The sequence below is a fragment of the Peromyscus maniculatus genome, chromosome 23 (assembly GCF_049852395.1).
Source record: "Peromyscus maniculatus bairdii isolate BWxNUB_F1_BW_parent chromosome 23, HU_Pman_BW_mat_3.1, whole genome shotgun sequence".
NCBI lineage: Eukaryota > Metazoa > Chordata > Mammalia > Rodentia > Cricetidae > Peromyscus > Peromyscus maniculatus.
The window spans coordinates 9,614,447-9,637,488 of NC_134874.1; the positions used below are offsets into that span (position 1 = coordinate 9,614,447).

General features: G+C 48.4%; 1 protein-coding gene across 1 annotated transcript in view; it reads right to left on the reverse strand.

The window, feature by feature from the left end:
- Fbxw8 (F-box and WD repeat domain containing 8) overlaps nt 1–11,086 on the reverse strand; it is a 100,404-nt gene extending 89,318 nt beyond the window's left edge. Inside the window, exon 1 of the mRNA XM_006970804.4 lies at nt 10,703–11,086. Within this exon, the coding sequence (XP_006970866.3) occupies nt 10,703–11,014 (312 nt within the window). The 5' untranslated portion in view covers nt 11,015–11,086. The remainder of the gene's footprint in view (nt 1–10,702) is intronic.
- Nucleotides 11,087–23,042: the final 11,956 nt, after the last annotated feature.

The window sequence follows — 23,042 nt, forward strand, 5'->3', positions numbered from 1 at the left end:
ATTCTACCAGCCAACCAGAGGAAAGAGTGTGAGTGTCCGGCCCACGAACATCAGTTTGTTGTATTAGTAGCTTACCACTTGGAAAACACCTCACCAGAGACTACTTCATGAGCTTGGTCGACCCTGTGATGGACCTAAGCCAGACCTGATCGCACTCTGACCCAGGCTGCAGCCCAGCGACCACTCCAAGCTCACGGCTGCTGCACGTCTCCTGTGACGACATGCAGCCATTCCTTCCATGGTGAACAGTGAGTGTGCAAACGCTACTTGTGCTCGTGTGCGGAGAAAGCCCTCGATCCTATCAAGCTGCGTCGGGCTGCCACCTAGACACCTGGGGCACACAGCCAGCCCAACAGTTATGGGGTCGTCCTGGTGTGGCTCACGACAAAAGAGACACCATGGATGTTCTGAGGAAGCAGCAGCAGCAGCAGCACAGAGATGTTCAAGGGACACTGCAAGAGCATCAGTTGACCGACAGTGACATCACAGCTCGCCAGGCTCAGACTCTAGACTCCTCCTCCCAGTCTAGGGAGGAATCGCACAAAGGGGTTGTGTTACGCTAAGGTCAGTGAACACTGGATTTTCCCAAAGTCTACTGGACTCACTCCAAAAACACCGAAAGAAACTGTGAAGGGCTCTGTCCCCAGAGAGGCTGATTGTCCCCCAAGGGCTACTATAAGCCTGACTCCATAAATGGACGCTCTTTATGCCGTCGTGTGAGAAACTTAATCTGCCTACCCTTGTTTAGCAGAAGGGGTAATCACTACGAGCCAAACCAGGGCAGAGGGGAGAAACCAACTCCGGGATGCACTCCCAACTGTTATCTCAGCGGCGACCGCCACTCAGACGCTCTCAAGATGGTGTTTAAACACATCTTCTACTGACCCTGGGATGGAGAAGCCTGCTGCTGTCTGCTGGGCTTATCTCAGCCCACATACCACCCAGTCCCACACAGGACCTGGTAGCATCCAGTTTCACTTGGGGCTTGAGAAAATTAGCTGGTAGATGAGGAAAGTCTCAAACACTTTCAAAACAGGCACCAATTCTGTCTTGAAATACCTTCCTGGAACAAACAAACAGGAATGTCAATGCACACCACAGATTTCTTCTCAAGTTCCTAGATATCTGTACAGGAGGCACACCATCCAGCTTCAAAATAATTGATGTGCAAAACACTGTCTGAATTCAGGGCCAGGCCCAGTGCTGGGGGAGGGGAGGTGCTATTAGCAAATGTATGAGAAATGGCCTCTACACTGAAGGAGCTGAATCTTTTATGGAGCTAAGTCATCGCATATAAGACAGAATAAATACAGGAGATAGTCCCCCAAGGTATGCCCAGGCTCATTAGTAAGTCAGCTATTTAGAACTTAGGAGTCCTTTCTCTTAAAAACCAACAATGCAATAAAGAGAGGTTAAGTTCCCAAGCAGTCCACAGAAAGCCAATTTATCTCCAGAGCGACCCTAAGCTGGAGGCCAGCAGGATTCAGTAGAGATGTGCACTGCCTGCACAGACAGCTGCCACCTACAGAAGCTAACCTGCCCGCTGGCCGCCTCACACGTGCCCTCGCCTGGGAAAGACACCGAGATTTAGTTATTTAGGACTGGTTTCAAAACCATGAGGTACATTCCCATTCATCACCTTCTGGCCATTTCCCTGGGGGCTCCAGCAAAGAAGGGAGGTAGAAAGGGCAGCTATGGACTCGGAGACTCCCCAGAGGCTGGTGTGGCAGTGAAGGAAGGCTGTGCAGCAAACAGGCCAGCCTCTGCTTCCAAAGCCTGGGTGAGTCCAAGTGGGACTGGAGATGTGGGAGCCGGGCAGGGCACAGTGCAGAGGACGTGCTCTTAGGAAAGGCTGGACGGAGCGTGTGAATGTGTTTGGTCAAAAGGCCCAACACAGTCTGAGTATCAGGATCCACTACAGAATTTGTGGACCTTGGGGTGCAAACAAGTATGTTAGAGTTCCTAAGTCACAAAGATTCTAAGAACTGCAGGGCAGCCAGGGCTGCAGAGAGACCTGGTCTGTTGGGGAATATTTGTTTAGCTATGCAAAGATGTGTTCCTGTTTCACCTTGCCCGCCCAAGGAACCTGATTGGTCTAATAAAAAGCCAAATGGCCAATCGCAAGGGAGGAGGTATAAGTGGGACTTCTAGGTGGGGAGAGTAGGCAGGAGGAAGAATTTTGGTTGGGGGGGGGGGGGAATACCAGGGAGATGCCAAGGGCCAGACAGCCAGACGTGGAAAAAGCAGGAAAGTGGGACATATAGAATGAAAGGTAAAGAACCTCAAGGCAAATGTAGATGAATAGAAACAGGCTGAATTAAGTTAAAAGATCTAGTGGGACAAGCCTAAGCTAAGGCCAAGCATTCATAATTAATAATAAGTCTCCTGTGTCTTTATCTGGGAGCTGGTTGGTAGCCCAAAGAAAATTCCAACTACACCCGTTTCAAAAAACAAAACAACTTGAACAAATGGAGCTGGCATAACTGGATGTCAATATGTAAAAGATTACAAATAGATCCATATCTGTCATCATGCACAAAACTCAAGTCCAAGTGGATCAAAGACCTCAACATAAATCCAGTTACACTAAACTTAATAGAAAAGAAAGTAGGAAGTACTCTTGAACACATTGGCACTGGAGACCATTTCCTAAATAAAACACCAACAGCACAGACCCTGAGCACAACAATTAATAAATGGGACCTCTCGAAAATGAGAAGCTTTTGCAGGGCAAAAGACACAGTCAATAAGACAAAAAGACAGCCAACAGAATGGGAAAAGATCTTAACCAACCCCACATCTGACAGGGGATTGATCTCCACAGTATATAAAGAACTCAAGAAACTAGACATCGGGCTGGAGAGATGGCTCAGCGGTTAAGAGCACTGGCTGTTCTTCCAGAGGTCCTGAGTTCAATTCCCAGCAACCACATGGTGGCTCACAACCATCTGTAATGAGATCTGATGCCCTCTTCTGGCCTGAAGGGACACATGCAGGCACAACACTGTTTATGTAATAAATAAATAAATCTTTAAAAAAAGAAAAAAGAAAAAAAAGAAACTAGACATCAAAATACTAAACAGTCCAATTAAAAAATGGGCTAAAGAGCTAAACAGAGAATTCACAAAACAAAAAACACAAATGGCTGAAAGACATTTAAAGAAATGCTCAACATCCTTAATCATCAGAGAAATGCAAATCAAAATGACTCTGAGATACCACCTTACACCTATCAGAATGGCTACGATCAAAAACACCAATGACAACCAATGTTGGAGAGGATGTGGAGCAAAGGGAACACTCCTCCACTGTTGGTGGGAATGTAAGCTTGTACAACCACTGTGGAAATCAGTATGGCGGTTTCTCAGAAAATTAGGAATCGAACTACCTCAAGACCCAGCCATCCCACTCTTGAGCATATACCCAGGGAATGCTGATTCATACCATAAAGATACATGCTCAGCTATGTTCATAGCTTCACTATTTGTAATAGCCAGAACCTGGAAACAACCTAGATGCCCGTCAACGGAAGAATGGATGAAAAAAAAAATGTGGTACATATACACAATGGAGTACTACTCGGCAGAGAAAAATAATGAAAGCATGAAATTTGCAGGCAAATGGATGGAACTAGAAAAAAATCATCCTGAGTGAGGTAACCCAAACCCAGAAAGACAGTCATGGTATGTACTCACTCATAAGTGGACTCTAGATATAAAATAAAGAACAATCAGACTACAATCCATAGAACCATGGAGGCTATATATATAGCATGGAGGTCCCTAGGACAACTGTGGCTTATAATAAATTTCGGTTTTACTCAATTACTGAGCAAGCCTCAATGAAACATCTCACTACTAAGATAAGAATACATACTCTATCAAGATAATAGAAAAATAAGTAAATAAATTAACTTTAAACAATAAAAAAAGAATAAATAAAAAAAGTGAGGTTATAACTTTTCTAAAACATTGAACGGGGGTTGGTAAGATGGCTGGGTGGGCAAAAGAGCTTGCCATAGGAGCCTAAATTCGATCCCTAGACCCATGGTGAGAGGACAGGAACAACTCCAAAAAGTCGTCTTTGACCCCCTACACCCTCCACATGCACACACACTAATAATAGTCACAATAAATAAAATAATAAAAAAGAAAAGGAAGGAAGGAAGGAAGGAAGGAAGGAAGGAAGGAAGGAAGGAAGGAAGGAAGGAAGAGAAAGGAAGGAAGGAAGGAAGGAAGGAAGGAAGGAAGGAAGGAAGGAAGGAAGAAAGAAAGAAAGAAAGAAAGAAAGAAAGAAAGAAAGAAAGAAAGAAAGAAAGAAAGAAAGAAAGAAAGAAAGAAAGAAAGAAATGTGGTACATATACACAATGGAGTACTACTCAGGGGCTGGAGAGATGGCTCAGTGGTTAAGACCTGAGTTCAATTCCTGGTACCCATGTCAGATAGCTCACAACCTCCTACAGCTCCAGCCTCAGAGAATCCAATGCCTCTGCTGGCACCATGCACAAACTGACATACAGATAAACACACATCATTTAAAACAAAAGAAAAGAAAGAAAGAATTGCAAGCATTAAACTAAGTGCAAGGTATGACCCATGTGACCACTCGGCCAGGAAGCCTCTGGCACCAGGGACTCTCTAGCCCGTCCATCGTGTTCACTGCTACTGTCCTTAGCACTCAGGAAAGTGTGTGGTGCTACCATGCCCCTTAATGAACAATGTAGACTGAGGAGTGGATACACGGATGGATACACAGATAGATAGATACACAGATGGATGGATGGATGGATGGATGGATGGATGGATGGATGGATGGACGGACGGATGGACAGATGGATGGACAAAGCCCACACAGTTTCAAGGAACAGAACCTCCTAGTAAAGACATTCAAACTTGTTTTAGTGAATACTCACACAGATCATGGGAAAGGCACCCACACAGAAGTCCGCTAGTTCATGAATAACATTTTTAAATGAATGGTACTGATAAGAACATTTTAGTTAGAAGAAAAAAGAAATTGGGGCTGGAGGGAGCAGAGAGAGTTAGTATAGCAAAGGGAATTCAACTGAGCCTTAACAGGAAGGCAGAGGACAGCAGAGGCAGGGGAGTCACTCCAGCTCAGCTGACAATGAGCTCAGCACACCAGGAGGGACGCACTGGCCAGCAGCAGGGTCTGAATCTGAGTTGGGGCAGACCCAGAGCCCCACCGGGGCTGGCCTGCCTGAACTCACATCATGCTACCAATCATGGAGCCGGCGAGGCCGAGGCCGAGTCCACTCTGGACACAGCCGACCCCCTGCCCTAGCTCCACAGTGAGCACAGACCTGTCAGATGGGCAGGAGTGGGCAATGGACACAAATCTGGGCCACCTCCATCAGTAAGAGATGACCCAGTCTGGACCAGTAAGAACACAGCTTCAGCTGCGCATGACACAGCACACGCCGTGCTCCCCAGCACCGCTACCCTGCACAGCATACAGCTACAGCCGCCGCAGCCCGCTCTCCTCAAGAAGGGACAGCCTACTGTGGAGAGAGCCGGCAGACGAGCAGCACTGATGGGAGGAGAGGTCCCAGCCGGGCAGCCACTGCCCAGAACGAGCAGCACCTCCTGGAACTTGACACAGATCCAAAGACCCCAGTGGGTGTTTTTAGGCCGGTTTGTGTTGGGCGTCTGTGACTCTGTTAGTCAGCTGTGATACACCACCTAAATAAAATGCGACCAAGCAGCTGGCTGTCACAACCCAGAGGCTTACATAAGCATAACTGAAATGCCACCACTGTCCCCAAGGAGAAGGTATGAAAGACAGTATCTATGCCCTGGAATCCTGACCAGGGTATGCCATCCTTGCACTGGCCCATCCAAAACTGCCAGTGTAGGTATTCACACGCCACTCCCATAAGCAAGACGGCCAAGTGCTGCTATTAAAAGCCTCGCCTAAGAAGGCAGGACGTCACAGTCTCACTGCAGCTGTGCTTGCCCATCAAAGGTCCTGGTCTATGTCCAGCCAAAGAAGACACTCGGACACCGCTGTGCCAGCGGAAGGCCACACTTCTCTTTGTTGCCCTCACGATAGTGATAGTGCAGTGGGCACCAAAATCGTGCCAGTGGGCTGGGAACGCAGCTCAGAACAGTGCTTGCCTAAAGAGCCCGGAGCTGAACCCACAGTACCAAAAAACTGTAATCCCAGCGCTGGGGGAAGTAGAGGCTGGAGAATCAGAAGTCCAAGGTTGTCCTCAGCTGCAGCGTGTTCAAGGCCAGCCTACCCGACAAAACACAAGAGGTGCTAGTGTAACACAGCCGCCGAAGGGGTGGGCGGGGGCAGGAGACAGAACCCGCTCCAGGTTGCATGCACACTCTGCCTCAGCTGCATCAGCCTGTTGGCGCAGGGAGTCCTGGGGGAACTCCACCTTCCTTTCTAGGAGTTACTCCTGAGTTAAAAACTCCAGGAGAGGCACACAATAAAGCAGATCCTGCCAGGCAGAGATTACCTTGTGGCACTGGTACTAAGAACATTATTGCTTCTACTATATTTGTTACCAACAAGTAGAAATGGCAAGTTTGTGGGGAGATTGCTGTAACTATGACCTGCATGCCCACAACCCTGTAATCCTACTCCCGAGCAAATAACCAAGGAAAACATGGACGTATCCCATAAGGTTCCCGGCAGCACTTCTCTCCCAAACCCCAAACAGCGAAACCAACTACACCTAGTTATCACCGTGTTGGAAGACAGCAACATCAGGTCCATGCCTCAGGACCCACTCGTCCACAGCGTTCTGCACAAGAACCCAAACTAGAGTAAAACTGCCTGATGCCACTGTGGAGACGGCAGAGTGGAGTGAGTGGATGAGAGCGCAGCGAGAAACATGGTGCTGACAGGCTGGCAACCCAGTCCTGAGATCAGGGGTTTTGGGTGTGTGTGTGTGTGTGTGTGTGTGTGTGTGTGTGTGTGTGTGTGTGTGTGTGTTGTGTGTGTGTGTGTGTGTGTGTGTGTGTACATTCTAAGAAGGCAATGAACTCTGCAACTAGCATCTGTATATTTCAAAGCATGCCTAATAAAAAATGTCAAAAGACAATTTTCACAAAAGACACTTCCATTGACAAAAGCACAATCCTAACATGTATCAGATAAAAAACAAACAATCAAAATATTTCTTCCCACATCTTTGGTCCCAGAACGAGCAGGAGGATTTGAGTTAGAAGCTGGCCTGATCTTCACAGCGACACCCTGTGTGGTGGTTTGAATGGGAATGTCCCCCATAGGCTCATATATTTGAATATATGGTCCCCAGCGGGTGGAACTATTTGGGAAGGATTAATAGGTGTGGCTTTGCAGGAGAGGATAGGCATTGAGGTTTCCAAAGCCCACAGTCTCTCTCTCTCTCCCCTTCTGCCTACTAATGAGGATGTAAAGCTCTCAGCCGCTGTTCCAACACCATGCCTATCTGCTTCCTGTAATGATGATACAGACTAACCTTCTAAAACTACAAGCTCCAGTTAAATGCATTCTTTTATAAGAGTTGCCTTGGTCACAGTGTCTTTTCACAGCAATGTGTAACAGTAACTAAAACACCCTGTTTTGTTTTGTTTTTTAAATGCTCCTTGACGCATTATGTACTTTGACCAGCAAGCATGCTGGAACATAGAACAATTTTATTCGGATCATGTATAAACTTTATCTCAATAAAGAAAACTGAACAATTGGAAAAACATCCTACACTACCCACCATGTTTAATATCTAATTCTGGTTGCCATCGTTAAACAAACCATCACAAAACCATCTGGTAAGAGGTGGTGCAAACCCCTGATGAACTGCAGAGGACCGAACTCAGTTGCTCATGTGCCTCCGTGAGCTGTGGGGCTCACACTCACTGCCACAGGAACCTGAGGCTTTTAAATAAATATTACCGTCACTTGAAGATACAGGAGGAGTTTACTGTCCCTTCAAAGCCAAGCTACCTTCTGTCTGCTCAGCTCCCAGGACAGGGTGAAACGGTCGTGGAAGGGTTGTTAGGAACAGTGAAGATACTGCCTCTGACCACCAGACGGCAAGCACCAAGCTCAGGCTTCAGTTACAGCACTCAGGAGGTGGAAAAGAGGGGGTGGGGGTGGGAGACCAAGAGCTCAAGGCCAGGGATGGGGCATCGGCTCAGTCAGTAAAGACGGCATTTGCCTTGCAAGTGTGAGGACATATGGCTGTGATCCCAGAGAAGGTGAGAAGAGAGAAGAAACAGACAGATCTCTGCAAAGTCAAGGGTCAGCTAGCTTACTTGACAAAGTTCCAGGCCAACAAGATCCTATCCTCAGTCTCAAATAAAATGTGGAAGTGCCTGAGGATCAACATCTGGGGCTGTCCTCTGATCTCCACATTCAGGCTAAGCATACAGACATCTGGGGGGGGAGGCATCTGAATACACATTAATACCCTGATGGCTAAGAGCAGAGTCCGGGACTAGAGAGAGGACTCAGTGGTTAAAGAGCACTGGCTGCTCTTCCAGAGAGAGGTTCTAAGTTCAACTTCCAGCAACGACATGGTGGCTCATAACCATCTATAATGAGATCTGGGGCCTACTTCTGGTGTGCAAATATAGATGCAGACAGAACACTGTGCACATAATTTTAAAAAAAAAATATTTATTTAAAAGCAAAGTCTGCTCTTCCAGAAGACCCAAGTTCGATGTCTAGCAACCATGCCTGGTGGCTCAACCTCCTGTAACTCCAGTTACCTAAGCACATGACTTACTGCCTCTTTACTGTACAGATGTCACCGATTGGAGAGTTGGATGCTGCTCAAGAGACCTTAACAGTACCTAATGAGGTGCTTCTGAAGGGCAGAGGAGCCCAGGGACAGGACACAGGTCAGGTTTTTGCCAACTCTATATGAAACATAAGATTCTGCTATGCCCCGGACCTTCTCCCTGGGTAGATCCCTTCCATTTTAGGACACTTATATTCTGTTTGGGGGTGCTTTATGTGAGGCCTAAAAAGTCTTGTGTATGGGACTTAGGGTCCATCTTAGTCAGGGTTTCTATTGTGTGATAAACACCACGACTCAAAGCAAGTTGGGAATGAAAGGATTTATCTGGCTTATACTTCCACATTGTAGTCCATCATTGCAGGAAGTCAGGACAGGAACCTGGGGGCAGGAGCTGATGCAGAGGCCATGGAGAAGTGCTGCTTACTGGCTTGCTCATCCTGCTTTCTTTTTTTTTTTTTTTTTTTGGTTTTTCGAGACAGGGTTTCTCTGTGTAGCTTTGCGCCTTTCCTGGATCATCCTGCTTTCTTATGGAAGCCAGGACCACCAGCCCGAGAGTGTTCCCACCTACCATGGGCTGGGCCCTCCCCCATCAATCACTAATTAAGAAAATGCCCTACAGGCCTGCCTACAGCTGGGTCCTATAGAGACATTTTCTCAACTGAGGCTCCTCCTCTCCAGTAACTCTAACTTGTGTCAAGTTGACATAAAACTAGCCAGAACAGGGTCCAGCACTGGCTACACAGCTGAGACTATCTCAACCTCCACAGATTCTCAAACCTCCATCAGATGTGGACCTCCTTCCCTGGGCTGCTGATTTAGCAGGTCTGAGAGGACCTGGGAACTTACACATCACCAAGGCCTCTAAGGCAGCCAACTCAAACTTCACCTAGTGAAGTCAAAACTCAGGAATCCAAATTCAATCCCCAGAATCTATCAGTTGGGTAATCCTGGGCAAATGGCAGAAAAGACCACCTTTGAGTCCCTTCATTTGTAAAAGGAGTTACTTAGTATCTACCTCGTATTATGGCCATTTTAGAATCAAGGCGGAGCACAAGACAAGACACTGGTTTAAAGGGGAATAAACTTGAAACTCAAAATAGAAGCTATTAGTGTCATTTAAATAAAGCTATCCATTGCATAAAATTATCCATTTTTAAAATTATGTGTATATGTGTGTGTGTGTGCTCTATCCCATTATTTCTCTAAACAACCGTCACTTACAGAAAAGTATTCCCTACTGGAATGCTATGGAAATTTTAACCTGGTGAATGAAGCCATTAAACCTTCTCTTCTGGACTGGAAGCAATGGATCCCTGTTTGGGGGGCGGGGGAGAGGGAGGCGGGTCTTGATTTGATTCTCCCGACTTGGTAAAGGATGCTGGAGTAAAAGCTTCCTGATTCTCTGAGGGACCCATGCCCTCCAAATGCTAAGAACCCCCTAAGGATATTAACCAAAAGATTCTTCTTGGTCGGAGTCCTTCCGTATCTTCTAATTTAAGTTTTGCTTTTTTGGTTTTGTTGTTTTGTTTTGTTTTAGTACCACGTTAAGTTAGGAAAGTCCAACAATAGAGAAAAGTGAACGGTAATTCTGTCCTGTGCTTTTTCTGGACCTTCCTCCAAAGTCAACCTTTCTTCCAATTTTAAGGATGTTTCTAGGGCAGGATGTCTCAAACTCACACGTAGTCACTTTATGAAGGGGATCTCTTTTGGGGACTCTGGTCTAAGTAAGCATTGCTGTTCGGGAACAATCCTCTACCCCCTTGCAAGCCCAAGAGCACACACACACATCTATTGCCAACACCCCCAAAATGTTTGCAGGCCGAACTCCCAGCGGAGAACCAATGCTTCCAGGGACGCCCTGGGTGTGCAGCGTCCCGGCTGTGACCGCGTCCGCACCTCCGTGGGGTGAGCCACAGGGAAAGTCATCTCGCCCGGGCCACTCACCAAGTCGCGGATGAGCTGGTCCACCAGCGGCTCGGGCTCCACGGCGTCGCGGTCCGGGGGTGAGCGCGAGCGGCTGGTCGCATCCCTCCTGTCAGACCGGCCGGGCCTGGGCGCCGGGGGTCGGCCCGCGCCCTCCAGCAGACCCTGCGCCAGCGCCAGGTACCCCGAGGCCTGCTCACCGCGCGCCCCCGCCTCGGGCCTCCGCGGCCGCCGCTCCCCGGCCTCGGGCCGCCGCCGCCGCCTCAGCGCCTGCGACTGCGCCAGTTCCTCCTGCCAGCGCCGGCGGAACTCCTCCAGGCTGTGGTCGTCCATGCTCGACGCTCCCGGGCCTACGCGTCACCCAGGGGCCGCCAGCTGTTGACGGACCGTCCATCCGCAGGAAGTGTCCGCCGTTGGCCGGAAACTTCCGGGAGCGCGGCTCTTAGGTTCCGGGAGGCCACGCCCCTCCACTCTGGCATTCTTGTTTTTTTTACCACCTTGGCACCAAAGAAGAGTTTTCCCTTCGTCAACTAAACCTGCTTTCAATGGCTGCTACATACATATTGCAAAGGTAGCATTTTTTTTATGTAGTGGGTTTTTTATTGTATTTATGTAGGGGTGTGTGTGTGTGTGTGTGTGTGTGTATGTGTGTGTAGGTCAGAGAACGACTCCGAGGAGTCGGTTCTTGCCCTCCACCGTGTGGCTCTCAGGGATGGTACTCAGGTCATCAGTCTTGGTAGCAAGCACTTTTTCCTACTGAGCCAGCTCAACCTGAAGTAAGCATTCAAGTTTACACACACCACACCCACATTCAAATAAAACGGCGGTAAATAGATGTTTTAATGTGAATGTCTGAATCCATGGGAAAAGCTATGTAGAAAAATAAGAAATAAGGTCAAATAACAAAGTGGTTGACACAGGGAGGGGCCAATTAGTGATTAAGGATGGTCACGAAGTCCTGGCCTCTCTAAGGAGATGTCATTTAAGCTACTAGCTAATAAAGAGAAAAACCAGCCACAGAAAATCATGAGATTTCCAGAACCACAGTCCAAAGGCAGTAAGGTGGGGAAGTATCTGTAAAGGAAAGTTCTGGGGGAAAAAAAAAAAAACTTCCACTGAAGGCTGATTAACTGGTTAAAACTTCAGTGAGTGTGGGGAGGTTGGAATGTTGCAGGTCCAGAGCCTAAAATTACTGTTTGTTTGTCTTGGGCTATCATTAGCCCTCTTCTTAACCATTCCTTTTTTACCTCTGGGTCTAACCTGGCATCCTTGTGATGGTCCCATGAAACCTTTTGATGTATTAGCTTAGCTCCTATCTTCTGCCAACCCCAAAGCTCAGAATGTCATCTGAGGCCTACAACGGAGGTGTCCCCACCCGACTGTAACTGCCTACTTGATATTTCCACCAATGTATTTTTAACGTGTCTTGATTTTTTTCTTGTTCTTTTCATGAAACCTCTACCACATTGGACCATGGGATTTGGGTGACGTAAAGGGCCAGTTTATATTTTGACAACATGGTGCTGATGTGGACCAAGATGGCAAATGCTGGACATGGGGGTGGAGGGGGTGCGGGGAGGGCACATGGAGCCAGCACAAAATGGCTGACACTAGATGTCCTTGGAACTCAAAAGTAAATGATGATGTCATCTGTTATACAACCATTTATGGCTGAGTGCCACTGTTGTATGGGTTCTACATTAATACAGCCTGAGAGCAGAGGCCTGAGCCTTCACAAGTTGGCCTGTGTGTCTGCCTGTAGGCCTGTGAGTCAGTCTGTAGGCCTGTATGTCTGTCTCTAGTCCTCTGTGCCAATCTGTGTGTGGCCTGTGGACCTCAGTGTAAGTCTGGGCGCCTGCCAACAGCTGACCACTTGCTCATCTGCCACCTGTGTTGTGGGATATTTTGATCCTACTCTGACACTCCTGAGAATGTCAGTAAAGTTTACCTTGAATCAGAGAACGGAGCTAGCTACTAGCTGGCTAGAATTAGCCATAGAGGTTTTGGGAGGACATATAGAGAAAGACAAGAAGTAGTAGGGAGGGGCTTATAAAGATTCTCATACCCTTTTGGATCAAGGAAGGAGAGAGGAGGTCGCTTCTCTGATCAATCAGGTTTTGACCCCGATATCTGACTCATGAGTTTTATTTAATAATAGAACAATATAAGTTGTTATGCCTGTGTCATGAGCCCCCCAGAGATCACCAGGAGTCCGAGTTTGTATGCAAAAGCAAAGAGCCTTTATTGCAAGCTCAAGCTTGGACTCTCTGTCTGTTCCGACACAGTGGTTGGATCAAGAAGAGCCCTGAGCTCAGTTGAGGCAGGGTTTTTAAGGAGTAAAGGATGGGGGTGGGGGTAGGGGAATTCCGGGTTCAGATGGGAGTTGTTGATCTCCTGATGGGGCAGGAGTGAGGTAACAGAAGTCTTGCCAAACAGGGATTGGTACTGGCGTTGCTGCAAGGAAATTGGCAACCGATATGCAAGTGATGTAAGCTCTCCTTATTGTTCTAGAGCATCTAGTACTTGTCTCAATTCTGATTGGTTCCCTGCAAGATACAATTTGTTGCTTTTCCTGGTTATTGTAAGGGTGAAGCCTCGTCCCAGTATTGTTAGTGTGCAGCCTGTCATGGCTGCACTAATGTGAAGTTAGGCCTCCTCATAAGTGACCGCTCCACACCTGTGTGCTGACAAATCAAGTGTCCCATCTGCCCTCCACTCTCCACTGCCGCTCTGACCTCCCAGCCTCCCGCCAACCCTCATCCTTTCCTGGCATCAGAGGATGGCTCGCACACCGCACACCGCAGTCACTCCTATTTGTCACCCTTGGAGGTGAAAATTGTTTTTATGTTGACATGGCATAGGGTGGCATCCCCCACTTCCATAACTGTGAGGAACAGTGACCCTCACTTCATAATAAGAGCACTGGAGACTTGGCATGGAGGTTTACTGCTCTGCAAGGCCGGGTGTGCTGATTGAATGTAGAGGTTTGAAACCCAAATGCAAGCAAGCCCCTTCCCCCATTTCACCCATCCTGTATCATCTGGGTGTTACCTTTCCATCTGTTACTTCCATCATCTTTTTCTAAACAAAAGCTCTGGGAGCGGGGGGGGGGGGGGGGGGGGGGGTGGGGGGTGGGGGTGGGTGGGGGGGGAAGCATCTCTAAATTTTACATTTTATGTCCTGTTCATTTTAAACCTCGTCGGGCATGTGGCCTTGCAGGCAGGCTAGGCTGTAAGCAATTTTCTATTCTAAACTTCTAGTTTGTGGTCGGGTGGGTGGGTAGCAGGCATGGGCGGGGCTCTGGTCACTAGAATCTAATGTGTCTGCTCACTTGTCGTGAGACCAATGCTGTCTTGAGGCCCCTTTGAAAATGAAACCAGTAGAAGTTTTTGGCTTTGTTTTTGTTGTTGTTGTTTGGTTTTTTTTTTTTTGTTTTTGTTTTTGGGTTGTTTTTTTTTTGTTGTTGTTGTTGTTGTTGGTTTTGGTTTTTTGAGACAGGGTTTCTCTGTGTAGTTTTGCGCCTTTCCTGGAACTCACTTTGTAGCCCAGGCTGGCCTCTGCCTCCCGAGTGCTGGGATTAAAGGCATGGGCCACCACCGCCCGGCTAGTTGTTTCTTACAGTAATGCCTGACCTCTGCCCTGAGCGCTTCCGTGACATCTCCTCACCTTGGCTTGGTGAGACCCCACTAGACAGACACCTTCCATATCTCAACTCACAGCTTGCTTACTCTTATCCCAGTTCTGAATCCGTCCTGACTCCCTGCTATTCATCCCCCGGCATCCTGTACCACAACACATAACACAGCTGGCGACTTTCTTTTGGCACAATTAGCCTGTGCTGCCTCCCTTCCCTTGGAGATGATTGGCTCTTAGATTGGAAGCTGGTGATGAGCCGGCACCGGAAGAGCCAGTTACCAGATGCGTAGTGACTCTTTAGAGATGAGAAAACCCAAGAAGAAAGGCTTGGAACACATGTCCCAAAACACATGACTGGTGATTTGCAAACTCAGGGTTCTGCTGCCGTTTTTTGTTTGTTTGTTTGTTTGTTTGTTTGCTTGCTTTTGGGCTCTAAAGGATAGTGACTCAGTTAACCATTAAGTCACACAGCCCACATCTAAGGCAGGTAGGAAACTGGGTGGCTTTCTCTACCATGTTTGTTTATTTCTTTGTTTGTTTTCTGCTGTAGTAAAAATAGCAGCAGGGTCAGGGAGCTAGAGAGGTGGCTCAGTGGGTAAAAAATACTTATGGCTCCTTCCAAGGACTCAGGTTCATTCGCAGGACCCATGTCCGGCTGCTCGCACCTGCCTGTAACTCCAGCTCCAGGGGATCTGATGCCCTCTGGCCTTCAGGGGCACCTACACGCACTCAGTGCACATAAATGCACAGACATGTATAGAGATACATTTTTTAAAAAACACACATAAATAAGTCCTTAAAAACAGCAACAGTAAGTTTCAACAAACTAATTGAAGATCAGGCTGACCGAAATGGACATTCCACATGCTCTTTTACACACATCCATTTCTCTCAGCAATTCTACTCCCAAGACTTTATTCTAAGAAAATCGCATAAATAAATAGAAAGAACATCGAGGGGCATCAGTATTAAAGAACATTAGCACTGGGCGGTGGTGGCGCATGCCTTTAATCCCAGCACTCAGGAGGCAGAGCCAGGCAGATCTCTGTGAGTTCGAGGCCAGCCTGGGCTACAGAATGAGTTCCAGGACAGGCACCAAAACTACACAGAGAAACCCTGTCTCAAAAAACAAACAAACAAATAAACAAAAAGCCAAAACAACACAAAAGGCACAACACACAGAGAAACAAAACCAAAATGGGGGGTGGGGTCCAATTTGTGTTAGTTCACTGTTTCAGAGTGTGGCGCCTGCCCTGGGGTGTGGTTGGTACACCCAGAGTCACTCCATTGAAGAAAACCAATTTTTTTCCCCCTCTCCCAGAAGCTATCAATTGCAAACAGTTTCTTAATTAGGGGTGGGACTTTGTGTCCACTTCCTCTTATCAGCGCTGGGACATTATATTGTTGTTTGGTCTGTGTGTGTGTGTGTGTGTGTGTGTGTGTGTGTGTGTGTGTGTGTGTGTGTGTGTAACAGAAGAACTCTCCAGCAGGGACAGAATTAGGACCTTGTGATTGTTGTCATTTTTGAGACAAAGGCTCACTCTGTAACCCGGTTGGTATTGCACTTACCACGTAGCCAAAGTTAGCCTTGAACTCACGGAGCTCCTCCTGCCTCCAACTCCCAAAAGCTGGGATTACAGTTCCAAGCCTGAATTCTTTATCATCTGTACCTTGTGGGACACATCCTGATGCTTCCAGAAGGCAGAGCCTGCCCCCCCCCCCCCCCGGCTTTCGAGAAACTAGCCCGTTTGACGAAATGGCTGCTGGAAGTGAGTTCCAAGGAGCGTTCTTGAGTTGGTCCTACTGTGAGTGAGTTGAGCTCTACCCCACTGGGGTCTTTAAAGATGCTTGAAGAACACAGCTCGGAAGTGTCCTCCGTGAGATAAGAGCTGGCAGCCGTTATCCAGGGATTCTCCTCCTTCATCAGAGGTCAAGCCAAGAGTTTAAACAACCTCCCACTCCAGGCCTGGGTAGCAGTAAATGGGTCGCCATGGACACCCATACCAAGGCAGTAAAGATGTCCTGGGGCAAACAGTAAGCGATACTACAGCTCAAAGCTGGTTGCTACGGCAGTATCTACAATGAGTAATGTTTTCCTATGTTTTACTCTTCAAGTAGGAGAAGGGACTCTGTCCTGGGCAACTGATTGGCTCCTGGGGGTCAGGACCTTTGTGGTTCGGCTCTTGTTTCTCCTTGGTGCACAGGCATGCCCCACCCTTTCCTGATGAACTTGAAAACCCACTTGTCCTTGGAGACCCTGAGCAGCTCCAAGGTGTGCCGCCTGTAAAAAGCAAAGCCACAGCCTCTCCAAGGACATCCCAAGTGTCCGACTCAGCAACTGTCACAGAGGCTATACCTTGGCTTGCTCACATCCCCGGTCACTTAGTGGTCCTTGTTGGGTACCATAGCCACCTCAAGGCGTGGGGCTGTGGCGGCTGGTATGCGGTCAGTGATGTAATAGGAATAAGATGAAGCCAGGCAGGTGTGAGGGCTCACCTGTCGGCCCAGCGGTCAGGAGTCTGAGGCAGGAGAATTGCAAGTTTGAATCCATCCTGGTATATATACAGAGAAAAGTGGAGGGAGAAGAACAGGAGAAAGGTGGAGGGGGAGGGAGGGAGGGAGGGAGGGAGGGAGGGAGGGAGAGAGGGAGGGGGGAGGGAGGGCTGGCTCTGATCCATAAGTCTTAACAGATGGAGACATTGTCAACTATGGGCTCTGTGAATGCTGAGCTATGTGGACCACCTTCTGCTATATTGCACATGCTCCTTTGAAGCCCGGTCTTTCATTTATAAGCACCAGACCCCAACATCTCGCTGACTTAAAGAAGAGCCGAAGTTGAAGGATGGCTGAGAAAGTCAAGCATAGAGAGATCCCTCCAAACGTCAAACCCCAGGTCTGTCTGACCCATGGCTGTCATCACGGAACCCAGGAGCCATCTCTACGGAATGCACTCACAACCTGGAGTCCATCTCCTGGTCCAGGCCCTGAACCAGCCCATCCAGGAAGTCACTGGGCGCTAGCCCTCTGTGCAGTCTCCTCAGACTGGAGTCTCTTCTGCAACCCTAGTGGTCCCCAGATGGTCCTGATGTTCAGTCCGGGCTGGGAGCCTAATGAGTCACATGGCCAGCTCTTGATTGGATAAAGACGGGGGGGGGGGGGGGATAGCAATCAACTGGATTTCCAGAAGTGCTTAAAACAGAGGAGATAGAGTGGCCCCCACAGGCAGGGTGACGGTAGGTCTTGGTTGTCATCTAGGCTGGCGAAACACATCTCTGTGTCTGGGGGGCTGTTTCCAAATAAGATTGACATGGGAGACAGTGACTGGGGTAGAGGGGACCTACCATAAGTGGGGGTGCACCCCTTCCCATGGGCCAGACACTAAAGGAAGGGAGCATGCAAGCCCTCTGCTGTTCTGAGCCAATGTGGTTGCTGTTGTTGCCTGCTTGAAGCAGACCTTGGCTTCCTCCGCCTTCCACATCTGGACTCAACACCAGCGACCAGACCCTCCGGGGAACTTCAGCCCTCAGCACCAGGTTGGGACTGCTAGGGCATCCGGGCTTCTCGGACTGAACTGTTTGTCATTGTTTAAAGCCCTATCCCACCAGCCAATTCAGTCGCCCTTCTTTAGAACACACACGTACACTCTATGGGTTTGGTTCCTCCAGAGAATGCGAACACAGAGGGCCCTCTCGGAATACATGTCAGCAGGCTCTTCTGTGCCCGCTTGTTGATATCGATGCGTTTCCCTGGGAACCACAGCTCAGTCTCTGCTGCTGCCCCAGGATGATGACTTACAGATGGCCATCATCCTCCCCGCAACTTCCTCTGTCTCTCCATCCTCAGGCCCGTGAGACAGTGCACTGGAGAGGAGCAAGCACCTTTTTATCCAGGGGCAGGTAACACTCAAAAGCTAGTCTCAGTGCCCCTGCCCGTGCTCCCACAAAAGCACTGGACTTACAGGTGTGTACAGCCACACCTCCAGGCTCACCTATCCTTTCTCCTGCCTTGCCCTTGGACATTCAGATCTTTATTAGACCATCAGGTGTTTTAGACAGGCACAGTAACACAGCTTCACAGAGTTAAACAAATGCAACATAAACAAAAGTAACACACCTTCAAATAATATTCCTCAACAATTCAACTCTGCCGCAGGTACCGCAGTATCAACACTGAGATACTATGCAGAGCTGAATGAGGGTGACCTTAGGGCAGTCAAACTGTTAGAAGAGTGGGCAAAGGCCAGGTGGGCACACAGGCTGTAAACTGGCAACCCGTCCTCTGGAGTTGTCAAGTGAATAATAAAACACTGTCTGATTGGAGTCGGATGGTTCTTGCTTCTTGAACCAAGTACATGCTGAGGCAACCTGTCTGGTGGGAGGCTCTTGAATACAGTGTATTGACATTTGGGGCCAGAAAGTTTGTGCTCAAGTAGGGTGTTGAGCAGTTCTCTGACCTCTGTCTACTAGATGCCAATAAGCCCTTCCAGTCTGAGGATGAAACGTTGTCCAGGGAACACCTGCCTGCACTGGGCTAGAGTGAATATCGAGAAATGGGGTCTTGAGGTCAGAGAGGATCATTTTCAGTCCCTGGACTCTCTGGGTCACTCCATGGCAGTCACCTTCACCCTCACCTCCATCTTTATCAGTTCTAATCTCTCCCACCTCGGGGAGGTGATTATTGCCTGAATGGGGGGCAATGAGGCATAATTTTCACAGCAGGGACAGGAGTTGAATCAGCCCCCTGTCTCCTGACTCCTAATCAAGGAATTAGGCTTTATGCACAAGCGAGTTTATGCCTGAGACTATAATTACTGGATGGTTAATTTTTTTTCTCCCCCGCTGTGGCCATTCACCTGCTCTTTACTTTCAACAAAAAGTCCCTTAGGGAAGGCACCAGAGGGGTCATCGGGAAGCCCCCGGAGAAGGGGTTACCCTATCTCCTCAGGATACCCAGGAAGGACAAGAGCCATTTGGCTCTGGGTCTGTCAGATGGAGGGGACTAGCCTGGGAGTAACTGTGAGACACAGGTTCCAGGCTCCCTGAGAACTGACTCTCCTTGTTTCCTCAGTGGGGTTGGGTCACTGTTTCTATTTTGTTTCCTAAGTGGATATTCACCAAGCCCGGGACATCCACAAAGATCACGGGTCATTTTTAGTGTCCATCACGTCTATTAACTCTCCACATAAATCTTCTGTGTCAATGCTCACAGCCATCCCAAGGCTAGAGTTTCCATTCCCAGTCTACAGATGGGAAAGCCAAGGCCCAGAGAGAGGAGAGACTGCAGAGGCCTCCTGCTGTCATTTAGTACGGCCACCATGACCTAGGTCCTTCTGGCTCCTAAACTTAAATCTATCACCCCCACTATCCCCGGCTTCGAGTTAGAGAATGTATGTGCTGTGAGCTGACTCCTGGCATCAGATCTGGACTTGGCATTGACAGATGTCTCCCGGAAACACAGCTGTTTCGGGGAGGCAACAGCTTTCCCTTCATTTGCCACTGTACGCAGCCACGTGCATTAAAACACCTAAGGAAAGCCTCCCTGGCTCTCAAACACCAGACTGAGTAAATAATGTTTTAATCAAATAAAAGAACTTACAACCTCTTCTAGCCAAAACAGTGTTGGTTTCTGTAGGGGGTAAGAGAATGCTCTAAGCCAGGCACACATACATGCATACACGTGTGTACATACATACACACATAAACGTATCAGTATGCCATCGTTTATAACATTCCCATGTGCATCATTGAATCTTTTAGACTCTGTGTGTGTGTGTGTGTGTGTGTGTGTGTGTGTGTGTGTGTATGTGTGTAAGTATATGTCACATTTGTGTAGTTGTCCACAGAAGCCGGAAGACATTGGAGTCCCTGGACCTGGAGTCACAGGTGGTGGTAAGCTGCCAGATACAGGTGCTGGGAACCAAACCTGGATCCTCTGGAAGAGCAGCAGATGTGCTTAACCCTTAACGCTGAGCCCTCTCTCCAGCCCACCCCGCTTTGTACATTAAAGAGGAAAAGACCAATGAAAATGTTTTCATTCATTCAAATAAGTCAGCGATTCAGGCCGTCAGCCATTTATTCATCCACCCACCTGCTCAGTCATTATCAGTTATCAGATGGTCACTCATTTAACCGGTCAGCCTTCGTCTCAACAAGTGTTTGTCGGCCACCCACCCAACATGACAGGGTCTCACCAAGTTGCCCAGGTTAGCTTTGAATTCACTCTGTCTTCCCAAAAGGTCCTAGCAATGCTCCTGCCTCGGCCTCCTGAGTCGCAGGGATTTACAGGCCTGTGCTAGTAAACGAAGGAAGGCCATATGCTAGGCTCCATGCTAGTGGGGGTGGGGGCGGTTTACAAGATCCCCAAGCCTGTGAGGTCCATGCTGATACCATCTCTACTTCCAAGTTAAAGAAATGGATGCTTCAAAAGGGCCCATCTTGGGGCTCCGTGGATAAGGGGGCTTGCCACCAAGTCTGATAAGTGAAGTTCAATCTCCGAGCCCATATGGTAGAAAGAAAGAATTGACTCTTGCAAATCCTCCTGTGACCTCCACATGTACTCCATGGCACATACGCGCGCGCACACACACACGAACATAAAGGGGGGGAGGAGAATAAATTTCTTAAAGGCCACATCTCAAGGCCAACCTCCCAGTGACCCAGTGCAACCAGAGCAGGGTAACTGGTGTGAGCCAACTTTAGAGACTAATTCAGCGATGGGCAGACAGAGGCCTTCCCTTGACCCCCTTTCCCCATCACCCCCTTCTCCTCTCCTCTCAACCCCACAGCCAAAGCTGCACTCCCTCTGCTTTAAAAAAAAAAAAAAAAAAAAAAAAAAAAAAAGCATCCTCGCTGCCGGGAGCCAACCCCGTGCCACCTTGTGAGCCCAGCGTTTCGAGGGGCAGGCTTCCAAACAGGGCAATAATCGTCCCATTAAAATTAATGTCCATGAAGTGAGCCGTTAAAAGCGCGGAGATTAAAAGGGAGGGGTGGGGACCATTCAAAACCAAAGGGCTTTTTAAATAGACACTGTATCTTCAATCTTGGACCACTACACTCGGGCATTGGTTCAGCTGCCCTCCGTAAGGATGGCTGGGATTAGGGAGCCGGAGTCCCAGGAGATGGAGAAGTGGTTCTGGCCAGAAGCAGAGGGGACCAAGGTTTATTTGGGCCCACCGCATGCCAGGCGCTTGGCACGCAGTTCTTTCATTTAGTCTGGGCCCTGGTCCTGGGAGGGAGGTATTATCAGTCTAACCATGGCTAGGGCTTGGTGCCTGCGACGGGGTGCCCCAGTTCAGGGCCAGGCTTTGCACTAACCCTCATCTTGGGCAAGAGGCCTCATGGACCGGGGCCTTGGCTTCCTCATCTTAGAAACAGGGCAGCAACAGATTCTTGGTAGGAGCACAAGCCAGGCCCTTGGCGGGCCTGCTGACATGGAAGGTACTGGGCAGTGTGGGCAGTTGTTAGGGAAGATGAACTGAGACTGGGGGAAGGTGAGGGCCACCAGAAGCACACACAGCGTGGCTATGCTGATCTCTGAGTGTCACCTCACCAAGTCGCTAAGGGAGATACCATGAATGCAGATGAAAATAAGCCAAGCTGAGCATGTCGCTGCACATCCGTGGTGATGTATTGTGTACCCTAATAAAGTTTGCCTGAAGATCAGAGAACAGAACAAGCCACTAGATGAAACATAGAGGTCAGGCAGTGGGTGGCACACACCTTTAATCCTAACACTCGGGAGTCAGAGATCTGTCTGGATCTCTGTGAGTTCAAAGCCACCCTGGACTGCATGAGATTGACTCAGTCTAGAAGACAAAACAGAGCCAGGCAGCGGTGGCACACACCTTTAATCCCAGTACTGGGAAGCACACACACACCTTTGATCCCAGGAAGCGATGCCTGGGCGGAGAAGGGTATATAAGGCGTGAGGTGACAGGAACTAAAAGTTCTTTTTCCGCTGAGGACGCAGAAGCAAACAGAGGATTTGTGGAGTTGGCAAGGTGAGGTGTGGCTGGGGCTTGTTCCTTTGTCTCTCTGATCTTTCAGCATTCATCCCAATATCTGGCTCCAGGTGGGTTTGTTTTTTTGTTGTTGTTTTGTTTGTTTTATTATAAGACTGTTTCGCAATTCATGTTACACACACCTGGTGTCCCACCACTCAGGGGGACCAGGCAAGGGAGTTTCAAGTTAAATGCGAGTCTGGACTACATAACAGGCCTGTACGAAACAAAACAAAGACAACAGTCACAATAACAACAAAAATCACCAAAAGGTGATTTCATAGTTTTATGTCTTTTGGTTTGGTTTTTTTTCTTTTTAACACTTACATTTATTTATTTGCCTATCTATTATTTATTTATTTATTTATTTAATGTGCATGCATACACATAAAAGCATAGTAAGCATACGGAGCTCAGAGGACATACTGTGGGTATCCATTTTCGTTTTCTCTTCGGATCACACGGATTCACAGGACTGAACGGCCACGGAGTCATCCCTGACTCTTTGGGTTTTTTTAAAATATAAAGTTCTCCCTCGGTAGCCCTGGCTGGCCTGGAACCCCTATGTGGACCTGATTGGCTTTGAACTTGTGAGGATTACAGTCAGGTGCTACTCCACCAAGTTCATGGTCATGAAAAATCTTTTCCAAGGCGCACCAAAGGCCTCCTCAGGCCTTGACAATATTCTGCAGGTCTGAAGGGGCGACCCTGAAGGGTCTCGAAGGT